The 16,803-nt window shown below is 43.2% G+C and overlaps 1 protein-coding gene across 1 annotated transcript in view; it reads left to right on the top strand.

Annotated features, from left to right (window-relative positions):
- SNX10 (sorting nexin 10) overlaps positions 1–16,803 on the top strand; it is a 36,453-nt gene that overhangs the window by 1,989 nt on the left and 17,661 nt on the right. The window contains exon 2 of the mRNA XM_027450965.3: positions 12,726–12,781. Coding sequence (XP_027306766.1) covers positions 12,758–12,781 — 24 coding nt within the window. The 5' untranslated portion in view covers positions 12,726–12,757. The remainder of the gene's footprint in view (positions 1–12,725; positions 12,782–16,803) is intronic.

The following is a 16,803-nucleotide window of genomic DNA, read 5'->3' as shown; positions in this document are numbered from 1 at the left end:
GTTGTGTGTTTCCACGTTAGCTAATGAAGAGCAGCTCTTCTCAAGGCAGCACCTGGACACAGCTCTGTACATCCACATGCAGCACAGGGGCAGTGCTGGGGTCCGACACCAGCAGAGAGGTGCTCAGCTGCAGGCTCTGAGCGTTCTGGGGTCTCCTTTCCGAAGCAACGTGCAGTACAGAGCACAAACTTCTTGGCTGTTTGCTCAAACAGAATAATTCTCAGGCACGGGAAGGGATGGAGCACTGAATCATCAGCTGATAAAAACGTGATGTGAATGCTCTTGGAGAACTGTCACCATCCAGCTGGGACCGGTGACATGGTGTAAGGTAGTAGCGCTGTGTGGGTGAGGACCAGATCATAGTAAGGGCAAAGGTGACGTTCCTAGACACTTCTACACAGCTCATGCTGCTGCTGCACGTGACACTCTTAAAAAACAGCTTTTCCTACCCAGAGACGATCATGGCAGGTGCTGCTTTGAAGTTTCCTGCGTCCTGTTCCCAGCTGAGCAACCCTGCAGCACTTCTTGCTGCTTCCGTCTTTTCCCCTGCTGCCTATTCCCCCTGCACACAGCAGCATTCCTGCTCACCCAAGGGCTGCACCTGCCCTGCCAAATATGCTTGCTTCACCTGTTATTCTGCTATTCCTCTGATCTTGTGCAATAAAACATTCCTGTCAAGAGCACTGGTATAAAAGTTGGGCACTTCTGACAGTAAAGAGCTGAATCATGCTTGCAGCCCCATTTCAGTCAATTTTTGCTCAGTACTTTTCCCCATTACCATAATTTCAGGCAACTGAAACCTTTGCTTTTATCATTCAGTTTTATAATTTATTCATATGAAAGAAGGAAACACTTCTCTGGCATTTTGTGTGTGTGTGTGTTTTTCTTTTTTTTTTTTTGGCGGTGATGGTGTTTTGTATTGTTATTTTTAAATATTAATCCCAAAGAAGGCACTGAGCATCTGCTCAGCAGCACAGACTGCTGGAGGAAGCTTTCCTTGCCTCCCGGGAGTTGACAGGTAGGATAGGAAAGGTGACAAATGCAGTGCATCATGTCTCTGCAATGTATCACATGGGTCTTACTTCCATGCATGTGGTGCGTAGTGTGCATAGGCTTTTGTTTTTTGTAAGTAGATAAATGCAGGATCTGGTTAATTTAGGATATTGTGATTATTTTTTCCACTTGTTAGACATTTTGTATCTTTTTATTATCTGAAGAAACTAACTCAGCAACTTGCTTTGTTTTTCTGTTACTAAAAATACTAAGAGGAAAGCACAGCTTTGTGTCCTCTAAGAATTTTCTGACTTGTTGGCAGAATAACTCTTGGGGTAGAGCAGCAAATCGTGCTATATTTGCTTGTTCTTAAAAACAAACAAACAAAAACGTAGTTAAAGAGAACTACATGTACAAGTATGATGCATGCTATTTGGCACCGGGCCTGTGTATTTGTAATATTGCTTGCTAAATCTGCACAGTGTTTAAGAATAGAAATGCTTTTAATGAGCCTTCCCCGGCTTGGAACAAAAAAAATAAAAAAAAATCCCCTTGATTAATTTATATGGTTATGAAACATTCACGATTTGCATACAGAGAGACATTGGGAAACAAGGAAGCAAAAATAAAAGCTTGTCATCTCAGTAGTGTCTGCATGAGTGGTCACAGAACTTGAGCACAAAGGCTGTCACCACGCTCTGCTCCTCAGCAGAAGCTCCAACATGTTCACAGCCGTGGTCAGCGGCTCTTTGGGCTTTTGAAGTCAAGCCCCTGCAGGAGGGGAAGAACAAGAGGAGGGACTGCAGAGAGACCTCAGAGCCAAGACCCCCTGTGACAGTCCGAGCACGGAGACCGAGCCTCGTGGTGGGAGAGGCTGCAGTGTGTAGGGATCTTCATGCATGTGGCACCACATTGCCTTGACACAGGTGACTGGGGCCATTCAGGGGCTGTCCAGGGGGACCCAGATGTCTGTATGAGGCTGGTGTCATGACACTTGACCAGCAGCTGGTCCTCCTTTTTCTTGGGCAGCAGCTAAAGAGTAAGTACAATATCTAGTGAGCATCCACAAAGACACTGAACACTATATTATATATATACACATAAATTTACTTATCCGAATCCTACTTGTCTGAGTTTCTGCAGGACAGGGGGATTGTCGGGAGACTTAAGAGAACAAAATGCAAGAAAAACATTGCAAACGGTCCTGCACTTCCCACTGTGTTACTTGAGTGATTCTCATTCAACTTAGAGAACTTCAAAATGATATTTCTCTTCTTGAGGTCTAATTAGTGGTAAGTCTTCACAGAAACCTTAAGTGCCTGAAGGGTTTCTGGTCCCAGAGGTTTTCTAGTCCCAGAAAGCAATTTCCTCTTGGCCTTTGCTGGTCATGTTTTCCACAGAGTGTGTGCTAAAGAAGCCAGTAGCCCGTGCTCTGTCTGCCAACCTCTTTGCTTACCCTGTGCTCGCTTCCAGCTCTATGTGCTCCTTCACTACTTGGGGGATGGTTGTGTAAATAATATCGATCCTTGCTTGTTCTCTTCTACCAAAAGCCTTTCTTTGAACAGGTTTTGTCTTGGGGTTGGTGTCGTGCAGGTAGGTGTCTGTGGGCTGGCAGGGTTTGCTGGCTGCTGGCCCTTCCGCACAGGTTATTTCAGATGCCTCCCTCAGGACGTGACCCAGGAGAGGTACATTCATCGGGAGACCTGAACCTTGCTCAGACCTTTACGCAGCATGACCCTGTGGGTCTGGCCCAAGCGGAAGGGCTCAATCACTTTGAAAGGCATTTCTTTTTGCTCCAGCATCTTTGTGAAAGCAGCGTTTGTGACTGACACGATGGATTGCCACAGAGTGCTTCGGCAGCGTGCGAGTTGACGAGTTTCATTTGTTTAAGAACAAATAAACCAAGAATGATTTTGTTACGGCAACTGTTGTATTTAGAAAGAGAATGCCGTTTGCTTTTGGCGTTGGCTTTTTGTGCCGAGTGGTATGAAGAAATTCCTGTTAAAGGTTTTGTGGCTTGAGAAAATTACTCCTCGCTCTCCCTTTCTTCTCTGCCGGAGAGTTGTCTCGGAGGGCACACTCACTTGGAGGTATTTTGTACTTCATGGCAGAACAGGTGTCTTTCTCCTTCCTACAACAAAGCCTCCATTTTCCTGCCGAGCCAAGGAAGAGCAGCACACCCTGACCCTCCAGTCAGCAGGCTCCTGGCGTTCACGTTGCTGTCCCTCCTTTCCCCCGGGGCCTAGCTGCTGGCCTACCTTGCTGCAGCACTCACGGGGTTATAACTCGGGGCACTCCATTAGCCTGGCCATTTTAATTGCATAATGGGGCCGTGTGGGTTTGGGTTAGTCATGACTTTGGTACCCGTTTGACGAGATCTTCAGCTGCCTTCCTAGAGGGTTAGGCTTTGTTTCCCCAGGAGCGGTGTGCTTCTTCCCAGAAGAAATTAAATTCTACTCAGGAGGCATTCAAAAGCAAGGCTAGAAGTTGCGTGCTAGGGTTTGTTTACAGGGAGAAGGGAAATAGCTATGAAATACGTAGCTGTGGGCCTCGTGTGCTGTGGAGCATTCTGGTAATACCAGAGCCAGTGACACACTGGGCATCCACACATATAAACAGTCCCATCAGTGCGCGGTGTCATTGCCATCATACTCGCGCTGAGAACAGCCAGATAGCCTCATCTCTCATGGTGTGGAGGAACACAGCCCAAAGTGTCCTTACGTGTCTCCAGATGTGAAATATTGAGGCCTGCATGTGATGACTGGGACACGAGTCGGTCTGCTGCCTGAGGATTTAAGGCTTCCTTACATTTGGTGGGTCACAGTGAGGACTGGTCGCTGTAAAGCTACGTGGGGCTGAATCAGCAGGGCTGGTGGGCAGCCAGGAGGGGAAATTCGGGGTAAGATCAAAGCCCCTTGTCTCCCATCTGTAAAGGTGGGGGCTGCCATGAAGATGATGGGGAAAGCAACCGGGTAGCTGGCTTACGTGGTCCTTCCACCTCCCAGAGTCACGGGTTTTATAGCCAAAATGCCCCTTTGGGGGATTTCATGGAGTACTGCTTGACACACAAATCCTTGCACAGAAACTAAGCCTTCTGACTGACCTTCTGACTGCTGTTTCACTGGTAATCACAGGTGGATTTGGAAGGAAGATCTCTTTGGCCTGCTGGCCAGGAAGAGAGCAGCTAGCCCTCTCAATGTGTTACATTATAATATATGGGTAAAAGCAATGGTTTTATTTCAAATTGATTCTTCCATGTTCTCCAGGCTCTTCAGAGCCGGGGAACTCCTTATCCAAGGCAAGCTTTTTGGGTTAAATATTCTTTATTCTACTAACAAGTCTGCTTGGAAAAAATGCAGCTTTGGCATTTACAATCCCAGCAATTTAACTGACTATGAAACTGGGAGTTTATTTATTTGTTCTGTTTCTCCAGGTATATGTCCAAACTCTCATAAAAGATCCTACCTCTGCTTATAGCACTGTCTTGCCAATGTTCTTAGACGATGACAGTGGTGACCACTAGCATGTTTCTGGACATTGCAGAATTATTTTGACCAACCAAGGATCACCAGAGCTTCCGTAGTTATAACCCTGGGTGCTGACCGGCTTGCCCTAACCATCTGAGCTTTGAGTCTGCAGGCAGTGTGGAAAATGATAATGGGTTTCGGTGTATCTGATACCCATTGACTGGATTTTTAGCAAAGTTTTATTCTGAGGAGTGCTGTTATTTCCATGGCTGTTAGCCATAGCAGCCTGATTGCATCAGTTATTCAGGAAAGTTTCTGGTGGTGATGGGTTAGAATGGATACCCCCTCATCCAAAGAGGATTCCTCTTCTCTTTTCCATCTACAGCGGACGTGTGGCTGCTGCCGCCCGTGGATCCATCCAGCTGGATCATTGTAATGATCTCTTAAGGGCTCAGTCAACTTAAAGACCTAAGAAACACAGCATTTTGAACAGACCTGATCAAAATGCTTGGTGAACTTGCTATATTGGCTGAGCATGTATCTTCCCCGCTGCTTTGAGCTGCAGTTATTGAGACTGTTCAGGATTGATTTGTCTTGGGGCATAATTACTTAACTGATAATTTTATTTTTGACTGTATCTGTGCTCTCACACGTCCATCTCGCCAGGTGCACGTGATTAGATTGGTAGTTTTTATGCTGTGGTTGCAACCAGGACTGTCACTTGTGCTTCACTTTCTTCTTTAGGGACGAGAACAAACACCACCACTTCCTACATGTGACCAGGTTGTGCTTCACAAAAATAACGGTTTTGTTAGAATAAGGAAATCCCCAGCAGGAAGAAAGCCAACACAAGACACGTTGTGATATCTATCAGCAATTTAAGCAGCAAGAGAGCTTGACAGTAGAGAAAAATCATATGATAAGTTAAAAGCATTTAAAATAAGCAAAAATGAGAAATTTCTGCCACGTGACATTCAAAATATTACAAGGAGTGAGTCAGGAAAGAAAGGGTCAGGTGATGTCAGCATTTGCATTTATGAGACAAAAAGAAATGTTGCAATAAGCCTTTGTTGTGTTTGCTGATTTCTGTTGTGCTTATTCAGCAGTAAAGCTTCTATCAACCCATCTGTCCTTTGGGAAGTAAAACTTAACTATTACAGAGTGATACCTTGGGGAAGATGATATTTTTAGGGTAGTTTAATTTGCTTTGATGATATAAAATATTTAATTCCTATAAGAAACATGAAGTTCTGGAAGGAAGCAAACCATACATTCTCCCAACAGAGACCCTTTTCCAGAAGCAGCATTTAAGATCTTACGAGAGAGGATTTTAATCACTGTTCTGGCATCCTGATACTTCAGCATTTATCAGTTTTTCTTAGTTTGTATAAAAGGGATATCAAAGTTCCCTAAAGCAAGGATGCTTATTAAGAATTTATCCTGAAGTTCACCGACACTTCCATTTGGACTGCCTCATCTATGACTGGCAGTCTGAAAACACCCCAGCAACAAACCCTACAAACCCTACAAACCCTCCACGCTGCAGAATCATGTAGTATAGTTTAAGCTTTTTATTACACACTACTTACTACACACTTCCCATATCTTTGGGAAGAGTTACAAAGGTAGGCCAACGTGGCAGACCAGCTTGATATGCTGCCCAGAGAGCACAGGAGCCTGAGCTGAAGGAGAATTTTGAGCAGTCCCCACATAGTTTGTGGAAATTGTGACAAACATCAGCCCTGAGTAATAACTAGTTAGCAAGATGAAGACTGGCACATACATGTCCTGTCAGGGTCTTTCCCCACAATTTCCCCTCTCTAGTCATTGCCTAAATCTGAATCTGCCAGTTATCTTTATCAGTATTTTCTAATGGGAGAAAAATGATGTAAAACTTGTTCTGGGATCAGCAACCCACTGAAGCTGCAGAATATGTTTGAAGTCCTTTGGGTGAGCTGCAATAATAAGTCTGCAATTAGAGACTAATAGGAATAGGAGAGTGAAGAAACCCAATGCCTCCGTGTACTGTGAACGCTTTTCTTGGTGCTTCTTCCTTGTTTATCTTTAAGCTCTTAGAAGCTTCAAAGAGGCTTGACGTGTGAGTCATTCTGCTGTCCAGCAGTATGTTATTAAGCTCATGCAGTTCAAAGTGTGCTATAATATTACAGAAACTGGATATCGGTGACCCACACCTGACACTGTAATCCACGTTGTGTATTTATTGTGGAGGGTGAAGGGGATTGGTACATTTAGCTAATTACTTGATTCTCAAGTTTCTCCTGAATGAATGAAAATTTCTTTCATAATTGTTTTTTTAAATGGATCAAATTCATTCTCTGGATTAAACAGGTCTTCAGAGCTGGGAAGATTGCAGCACAACAGAGAAAATGGCAGCATAGTATTTAAAGAGGAGTTGTCTTCTACCTGGTGGCCGTAAAGGAGCAACCAAATGGAGTGAAATCCTGTAGGGGAAGACCAGTTAACTTAAGCGTCTTGACAGTGACAGCTGGAGGTCAGAATTTGAAGCACAGACACAAAGGCATGATTTTTGGAAGTGCGTATTTATATAGTGTTGTGGTTGGAGGGAAGGCCTACGAATTCTGCTGGTGATTCGGAAAGCTCTTGTTCTTTTAAAAGCTCTTTAGATGATGTCCGTGTGTCCTGCTCAGCAATGAAGTGCCTCCGCTGCTTCTGTGGTGCCGCACTAGTGCAGCGGGTACTTTTAGCCTGGGAAATAAGTTGGATTTGCTGGAGGGGTCCTGAATTTTTGTGGACATTGCTAAGCAGTCTGCAGACATCTGAGCGCTGTGCAGAGTTAAATTAAAAATGCTTATGTTTTTCATACATTTTTCACTTTCTAACAAGGAGACCCTTACAGTGGTTTGCAGGAGGATGGTGAAGAAGGTTACCAGCGTGGTTTATGAAAGGAAGAAGGATGTGCCATGACCTGAACAACCCAAGGTTACAGTCCTCACCCTCCTGTGTATGCCCTTTGTGCAGAGGAGAGCTCATGACTCCTCACCTGAATGTTGTCAGATTGACCCCAGGTATTAAACTGGCTGGACCAGGTGAGCTGGAGGGTGTCTGCTCACTCTGGGTTAGCCTGAATACCCGGGGAACAGCTTTAGAGTAGGATGCAGAGGAGGTGAAACTGGCTGCAACACAGGGTGCTGGTGGTGGGCACGCCTGCCTCTTGTAACACACTTAAAAGCTAAAAAATGCCAACGTGACAGTGCTGAAAAATGAAGATAGCTGTTTTGTGGCTGGATGTTTTTGCATGTCAGCTGGGCTGCCTTGCTAGGTGTGCTGAGATTGCTAACTTCAGCCCGTGACCAGAGCCACTGCTGCCTGTCCACAGCTTGTATCCCTCCTGGGCTCCCGCAGCGCTTTGGCTGTGAACCCTCCAGTTCGGTCTGGAGCAAAGGGCTAGTCCAGGGCTGGGGTTTTCAGCTGATATGACTTGTGGTGCTTTACTGATGCACACCTGTGCTCTGAAAACGGAGCCCCCTGCTCTTCCAGAAATGTTTGTACTTTTGAGGTTGGTTGCTGTTTCCCATTCTTGAGAGCAGTAGTTCTGTGATGATGATGACCTTGTACTCAAATCCTATAAATGCCAGGCTATGTAATGATGTGGCCATCACAAAATGTTATCTTTTATGTATTAATATATGCTATCTTCACACAGTTTTCAGAATATTTTCTCCAAAACTAGGGAATAAGCAGTCAAAAGTTTCTTTTTCTTATCCTGTGAGGCTCCACTACAAGTCACCAACTAAGTTGCTGCTGGACTAGGAGGACATTTCAGTTAGTAAATACATTATGGCTGTTGTTATATTTGTTTCATAAACAGGTTAATGTTGCTTTCTGCTGCTTGTTATCCTTTAATCTGAAACAGCTATAGCAACCTTCTTCGATATGGTCGTTTCTATATGACTGAGTCTTCTGCAAATCCAGCCCATGCTCCCCAGGAGAAATCTGCATTATCCTATTCTAAGCCTAAGTGCTACTTACATTTTAGCATGGAAGTATTTCAGTTTATTAGTTACTGATAAACTCTCCAGAGCTAGCATCTTTCTGTATTACAGCTCTATTCTTCATGTCTTTCCCTTTCTTTCCCCCATCACCTGCATGTTTATTTTCCTTACAAATCCAGACGGATGACATACCTTTTGGGAACAAGAACTAAAATGTGGGAAAGATCTTTATGCATTTAAGGATTTAATTGTGAGCTCTCTCTTGGTCACCTGAAGCCTTGAAAGCAAGTTTCATTTGATACTGGTGACGGAACAACCTTGGAAGTGCAGCTGAGGACTTTGCCTGCAATTGGATAGGACTTTCGGTCATGACCAAGGCCTAAAAATAAATCACTCTTCCCTCCTAAAGCTTGAGGGCGGATATTTAGCTGTATTTTTAGAGATAACCAAAGGTGGGTGGCTGAGTGGATGGATGGATGGGTAGTTCTTGAGCTGAAGATCAACACTGGCTACGTGCCTTTACCGAGCAATCCCAGAGCAGACAAATGTGCTGCCTGTGCCACTACCTAGCAATGGGCTGGTGGTGAAACCTCGGTGCAATAAAACACAGCTGCTAGCGAGGCAGCCGGGAGGGCTGTGCTCAGGTACGAGCTTGGAGACCCCGGTCCCCAGCCTGAATCAGCTCCCGAGGCTGAGAGCCCCAGGTGCCCCTTGCTCGGCTTTGTTTGCGCTGGTCTCATGGCTCTGTCACGTACTTTGCCTCTTGCTTGAGTTTTAATCTTTCATTCTGGGAATGTGGGCAAGAAGTTACTTCCTCCTGTGAGAGGAGGAAGATGAAAGGGTGTTCCCCAGTAATATAGTTTCTTTTAATTTAGATATTAAAATGTAAAAGCAACTCTAATATATGACATGATGTATAATACTTAATAGTACTTAGGTATTATCCCGAAGAAAAACACTGAGGCACTTGTTTTGTTTTGTTCCTGGTGTTTGTGTAGTGTTTTTTCTTTTTTTTCCTTTCTCCTGCAGGCAAACCATCCTACCCAACCTTATCGCTTTTGGGTTGTTGGTGTTGGCAGTTGTGAAGCCGTTCCCTGGGGATTTCTTTGGTTATGCAATTAAGGGCTGTCAAAAACATGCACTGATAGGAACAGGTGTTACATTAAGACTATGAAACTAAGCAGTAATGATAATAATAATAAAAGTAGATCAGAAACAGAAGAAAAACTTACTCAAAGTGACGTTTTTTTTCCCAGTCACAGTACAAATGTTTATCAAAACCATACCTACCGTTGACTTTTTTGATTCTTTTTTTTTTTTTTTTTTGCAGCACTGGTTCTTTTCTTTGCTGATGGAATTTTTGTGAGTAAAAAGACCAGCAACCTCCTGCTTGTCTCTTGAAAGCTACTTCTCTCCATCACTGGTATTTTGGGCAGGGTTTTTCTGTAGGCAGACACATCTTAAGCGGGCAGTTGGACTGTTCTGCTTCACCAGCTTCTACTTACGCTAAAGAAGTCCTAAAATACCAGTCATGCAATCTGACCAAATACTTAATTCAGTAGGTTTTAAACTGCCTGCAGGGTGATTGGGGTGATCTTGGACTTGCTGAAGTCAGTGTAATTTAAAAAAATGTAGCTTTGGTGGGCTTGCATTGAGGTTAATCCCAGTGGAAGTCGCTATGTTGGCAGCCAGCCTTGCCTGTAGCATGTGCGATGGAAGATGCATTTTGCTGTTCCAGTATGCAAATTTTTAAAAGCTGTGAATGAGGTTTTGTATCTCTTTCCTAAAGCAAGAGAACCTTTGCTATTACATTAGATAAGGGTAATATTTGCAGTGCAGCAGCTTAGAAAGTTTCTTCCCTTTTGCATCCAGTTTCTTGGTTTGTCATAGGTTCTTGTCTGCTCAGACAACGTATCTGTGTGTACAGCCAAGTACCAGGGTGTGCTTCTGCTTCCTCTAATTCAGTTTTTCAGATTGCTTGATGAAAAAATGATGTGTTCTGAATATTTTAGGAAGCTTTTTGGTGGCGCAATGCTAACTTTAGTCATTAAATATTTAGAATTGCAGTGGCTATTTGCACTTTAAACTCTTCTTTCTAACCAGCACCAGCCCGTGACTTGGTCATTAGGAAGGAGAAGACAAAACCCAATGTGTTATTTCAGCCCAGTCATTTACTAACAGTGTCAGGAATGAGCTATTTGGGGCTTGCATAATTACTTGCTTAAATCAGTTAAGAGACTGAAGAGAAAGAGGCTGCAGAATCTGACAGAATAAAAATATATAACTGGGAAAAAAATGAGTTGCCATTGAAAAAAATACATGGGGGGGGGGGGGGTTAGAACCAAAAAAAAAGTTCTTTTTTTAATTTTATTTGGTTTATGTAACAGGCAGAAGCAGCCCTTCCTCTGGTGACAGCCGGAGGCCTGCACAGTGCTCTCCATGCCATGGGCCAAAGGAAAGCTCCAAGCCTGCCATACCTCTGTGTTCGTAACAATAAATGACGAGCCAAGTTCTTGTGGCCTGGTTCAGCTATTTTGTGCCACTTAGCCATGCCAGATAGCTGAATATCTAACTTGATTACCTTCCTGAAGGGCCCTTGTCATGTTGTTTGGCACTGCCAGCAAGTGTCAGGGTGCTCTTCTGCACCTCCAGCCCAGAGTGTTGCCATCACCCTGCAGATTAGTTAAGCATAATGCCATGGAGAAAAAAAAAAAAAAAAAAAGTGTTTTGTATGGTTCCCTGTGATTTTATCAGTGAAGTTCCAGCTACAGAATTCAAAGAGCAGAAATAAACTGGTGGCCTCACCTTTATAGAGATGGGAGCTGTGCTGGTGGCACCATCTCTGAAGCCTGACGTATGGATGTTTGGAGTGAGAATATCCTTTTTTTTTTGTTATAACTGAGCCTACAGGAATCTGACAAAGATGCGTTTGTTTCAAAAAGTAAATAAATTGTAAGGCCAGGAAATTGAGCGTGCGTATGTTTGTATTTTGTTAACATAGGTAGAGTTGTATTTTGACAGCTAGGTGTGTTTCTAAGAGGCATTGAGCTGGGCTTCATCTAAATACGTAATTATGCAATAACTTGTGCGTTTCCAAGTTCTGTACAGCTAAGCCTAAACCTCCTGTATCTCCCCTATTCACAAGTAGACGTTTGTGTAAGAAAGCTGCAAGTTCACCTTTCACAATAAGAGGGTTTTGCTCAGCTGCCCTGGGTTGAGGTTTACCTGCCCAGTGCATTCCCAGCGGGGAGCTGTGCTCTGGTGGTGCAGGAGGAGGAGGAGGAGGGAAGCTTTTGGGTGTGTTTGGTTTGGAAAGGGGAAGCTGGCATTTAAAAGCTGATGAGGAAATTGCACAATTTTGTAGCTGGGGGGGGGCAGTGGATGTGTTACCTGAGGATGACTGGGTGACACGTGGGAGAGATAAAGTGGAATGGCAAAATGCAAATCCTTTCCCCTCATGGGCATTGTATTTACACAGGAGGTGTGTATGCAAACCAGCACTAAATAAATCTGCCTTGATCTTCCCTGTGTTATCTATCCTGAGCAAGCTGGCTGCTTTGTGCAATGGCAGAGGTAGTTAAGATCTTATCAGGATTTCCAGTAAAAGAATGGATTTAAAGTGCAAGTTAACGACAGGATTTTTGGATTTGGTCTAATTATGTACTTTACCCACATGGAGATTTTAAAACCACAAATGCTGTGAAATTTAGCCAGAGTTTTAGCATACATGCAGAGTCTCTGCTTTTCTGTTTCTAAGAAGTGACTTAGAGAGGCTTTTTGATCCTGCCAACTTCATGGATTTCCCGAGGAAACATCCACAGCCCAGCTAACAAGGATGGCACCGCCTTGTAGTGTCTCCCAGACCTCGGCCATAGTCATGCAGACCCAGCAGGGCACAGGCAGTGCTGCCTCCAGTGTATTTTCACAAAGGATAAGCCAAGGGGTGTCCTCTGTGGATGCTGGATGTGTGGAGCTGTTGGGAGCTTGGTGCAGAGCATCAGTGCCACAATGAGCACTGGGGGATGGCCGGGTATGTTACAAGCAGCCCCAGAAAGGGACTAAGCCAGTGCTTCTGCCACAGCTAAGCAGAGAACCTGCCCGTCATGAATCAAAAAGGCATGGAAATGGCATTATTTTAATGAACACATTCTTATTTCTGTTGCAAATGTGTTTTTTGCCATATATAGGCCTGAGTGTGGCTCTTCCTGCAGTTTACTGATGTCTAGCAAAAGCGATAATGACCTTTTAAGTAACTCTTAAATGGCATGCTGATGTCTGCTTTGTTTTTCAGATCAATTTTTACTGTAACACAAGACATTGAAGATGACACCAAAACATGAAAAACAAGTAAGTGACATAACCTTTAATAAAAAAGGATTTTATTTTGATGGTTGTGGAGTGTATTTCATTGAGATTTATAGTTTGTCATCCGTCAGATTAAGTAAAATAGTTGGTCATGGCATTTTTTTTTCTTTTAACATTTACCACTAGCTGTGTACTGCATAATTCCAAGGAAAGCCATCTATTTCTTCGATACAGCAGACTAAACCTGAAGTCAGACTGACTTTTCTTTGGAGTATCTCCACTCAAAAATGCAGTGAAGTCTCTGGAGTGCTCAGATGCTGGTAATTAAGATGTGATGTATAAAAGAGGTGCAATGCTGGGAACAAAGCATGGCATGATGCTCCACCTTGGGGTAAATACTGAGAACATCAGAGTTATGCCATGCTATAGTTCTGACAGTGGCCCAGTCCCCAGAGTAGTCCATGAGTACTGCAAGATAGAAAGGAAAGGAAAAGAAGTTTCTGGGGCTAAACAGACTGAATTTGGTTTGTCTTATATGCTGTTTCCACACTGACTTCCTTGAAGCAATTTTAATCAACACTTTGCTATGCCCTCAGTTCCACCATTGGCTTTGAGACTGCCTGTTTGCTTTTACTTACACAAATGCATCGTACCATTGGCTGCTTTCATTTTGATGTGATTAGGAATAGGTAGCTGCCTGAATGACACAGTGCAGTCTTTAGTAGTTGCCATGAACATCCTAAGGAAGATCCTGAAAATCCTGTAATTCTTGCTCTTTGGCATTTCTAGGTCAGGGTATTCCAGACTACTCAGGAGGACCCTTTGACACCTAATGACAGTTTCATGAAACCTGTCATATTGCTTTCTTAATTAAAGAGACATGTGGGATTTTTTAGAATTATAAAAAAACCCAAGACAGTCATTTTAAGGACTAATGATGTAATCACTGTTACTGTCAATGTTTTAAACTATTTTCAGTAAAATTTGCAACCTAAACTTTGTATCATATTAAAACAAGAGGACTGAGAAGTGAAACCGACTTTCTGCCTCAACTGAGAAATGCAGTTTCCTGCCCCCCCCCGTACTCTTAATTTGTGTACATGAGGGCTGATGTTAGCCAGAGGAAGACACTCGGACAGGATATTTAAACCCCACCTGATCTTACTCTGAATTTGCAGTAAAGGCAGCACTGCAGATTTTTTTTTCTTTGTCTGGCAGTGCTGCCTGGGTAGAAAAAGAAAACACATAATTGGTGTTTTGTAACTTCCAGTGTGGCTGTCTCATTTTAGGACCTGAATTAAATGCAATTAGAATGGATCTAGGTAGTATATGGCAAATGGTCATTCCTGCTTTGCAGGCCCAGGTCAACATGTTTGATCAATGCCAGTAAATGAAGTGGGTTTAATCAGATACAACTAATAAAGCTCTCTTTTGATATTTGTATTTATTTAAAATTGGTGATGCAGAATTAAGATGCAGATAAGGCCCCATTGACTTAAGTATTCTGGACAAACACAGGAGAAAGAGACCTCAAAGACCACTCACGTCCATGAGAGACAAAAGCCTTTCATTTGCAGCAGTACCAATGTCTGTTGTCGCTGGTGGGGCAATACTAATGCATAACTGTAGGTAAAAGTTTTCTGAAAACAGTAATTCATATTGAAAATAATGTTTTGCTGTTCAAACCATTCAAAGTCAGAAACCACTTAATTGAAATAATACATTAAAATGAGTTTACAGAAGCATTCAAGGATACAAATTGGTTTGCAATCAAAATATATAGGGATGAGTCTTTGAATGCAATGAATTTACCAACAAAATTAAATCAACAGTAGCATTCTGTAGTATTGTTTGGAGCCAGACTTTATCCACGGCCCACAGGGAAAAAAGGTTAATAGGACTAAAGAGCAAACCCTGCAGGCAGTTTTGAGGAAGGATTCCTTTGAAATGCACATCTGCTACTTGCTCCACTGCTGTGGTTCCTGTCCTCAAGAACCACAGTGATGCTTTGTTTCTTCCTTTTTCAAGTGCTGTTGAGTAGGCTCCATGACTGGTTTGTTTTTAGCAAGGCACTAATAAAATGCTTCCTTTTAACCAAGGAACACTAAGAATTGTCTGCTCCAGCTAATTGCTAGTGTGCATCCTGGCCTGGAAGTCAATGCAGGGATGCATGGGAGTGTGAGAAGTGGGACTCACCTGGCATGCAGAGAGAAGACAGTGTATATATTCCATGGAGGTAGTGCTGTTTTAGATAATGGAGTTGGATTTTAGGAAACAAGCTGGAGCCCTGGCTCTGCTGCAGCTGACCCTGCAGGGATCCCTTGTTCTTTGCGGTTTGTTTTAGCCCAAACCCAGCTCAGTTAATTATGCAATGGTTACAGCAGTCTAACTCCTGATTACTGATTTAGCAGGGAATCTCTGTATGATCTAATTATTGCCACACAGGAAACCCATCTACTTGAACCAGATATTAAAGTGCTTAAACTGACGTGCCCCAAGGTTGTTAGCACACTGCAGGAAGAGTTAGAAGCAGCTGACCACTGGTGCTTTACAGGAGCAGCACCTTCTGGACAGTCAGTCTTTTACCATTGCTACCACCAGTGAAATCAGGAGAACTGGCAATTTGCACCTTGGATATTTTGGCTGCCAAATGGTTGTGTTGGGTATTTATATTCTAAATAGCAGAAATAATGTCAGTGTTCACAGAAAACTAGCATATGCATGTCTTCTTAGTTTAGCTGTGTGTGCTGTTAAATCCAAAACTTAGCTCTCAATGTCCCCCCCAGGCAGTTCCTTCATATACCTGTGGCAGTAGCTCCCTTCCAGAAGTGTCTAAGCCTTCTTCAGGGTAAGGATTTAATGAGTACCAGCAAATCTGCACAGGCTGGTCTGGACATTGCTGAGTAACTTATTGCTTGACTTGTGAGCTTGTTCAGGGCTGATAAAGGAGAGGCTTTCAGGGCTGATTAAGGAGATGCTTTCTGCCTCTCTCACCTGCATGCCAATACTGGACAAATATAATAAACCTCCTGTTGCACCTGGTGTAATATGCTGGGGGGTATATCTTCTCTTACCTTCTCTTTCCCTTTTTCCACCAAGAGAGTGGCTTAGGGCATTCACACAGGCCAGGAAATACTTGTTTTCTTCTTTATGCTTTAATTGTCAAGCTACAGAATATTCTGGAGTGATGCACTGCCAGTTCCTTCAATATTCAGTGGATCAGAGAGGAAGAAAGTAAATGACTCTGCATGAGTGACTCAGACACGCATGTGGGAGAGAAGGACTGGGATTTCAGTCTTCTCTCCATCAGTCATCAGGTATTTTTTAAGACATAATGATTTGAGTGAGGCTTGAGCTCTGATTTCCAGATGAATGTGGATCACAAGTGTTGTAAGTTGCACATTCTCTTTTGCTCAGCGCCAGCAAACTCAAAGTTTAAACAAGTCATTTTCTCTCAGCTGTTCATTTCCTACCAGCCTTACTATTCAGCATGCATGGAGGGAAGGTCCCAGTGCTCCCAGTGTGAAAAGCCCCATTTCATTTGTGATTGATCCTTTTACTACTAGACAACCTGATGGGAAACTCTTTTTCTGGGAGGCTTTATGGAAAATGACACTTTGGAGGTTATTGACTAATCCGACTTGTAACAGTGGCACCGTGGAGCATGAGGCTATCACCTGATGCTGTCCTGAGCACACAGATTTGAATGAGACGCAGCTGGAATGAATGAAGCACATAATCTTCCAATGCAGGATTATTTTTATTCCTCCCTCCCGTGGCAGATTGTTCCCATATTAAAAATAGATGTTTCCATGTCAGATTTCCTATTTTCCTAATGGGAAAATAAAAAAAAGACTTCTCAGAAACATAGCTCTTGTGGTCAAATTCTACATATCGGAGCTTTTAGCTTATGCCTTATTTCTGAGAAATCCCTGGCATTGTTGAAAAATATCTCCAACAGGAGATTTTTATTTTTTAAGAAAAAGTCTTCTCTTTGCTTCAGCTGCTTTTATGGCATACTCCTCTTTTGGGAGAGGAACAATTCAGTCTTCAGTGCCTGTGTC

Source organism: Anas platyrhynchos, chromosome 2, assembly GCF_047663525.1.
Source record: "Anas platyrhynchos isolate ZD024472 breed Pekin duck chromosome 2, IASCAAS_PekinDuck_T2T, whole genome shotgun sequence".
NCBI classification, from domain to species: Eukaryota; Metazoa; Chordata; class Aves; order Anseriformes; family Anatidae; genus Anas; species Anas platyrhynchos.
Note: the sequence above shows the minus strand (reverse complement) of the source record. Positions and strands in the feature narration are given on the sequence as shown.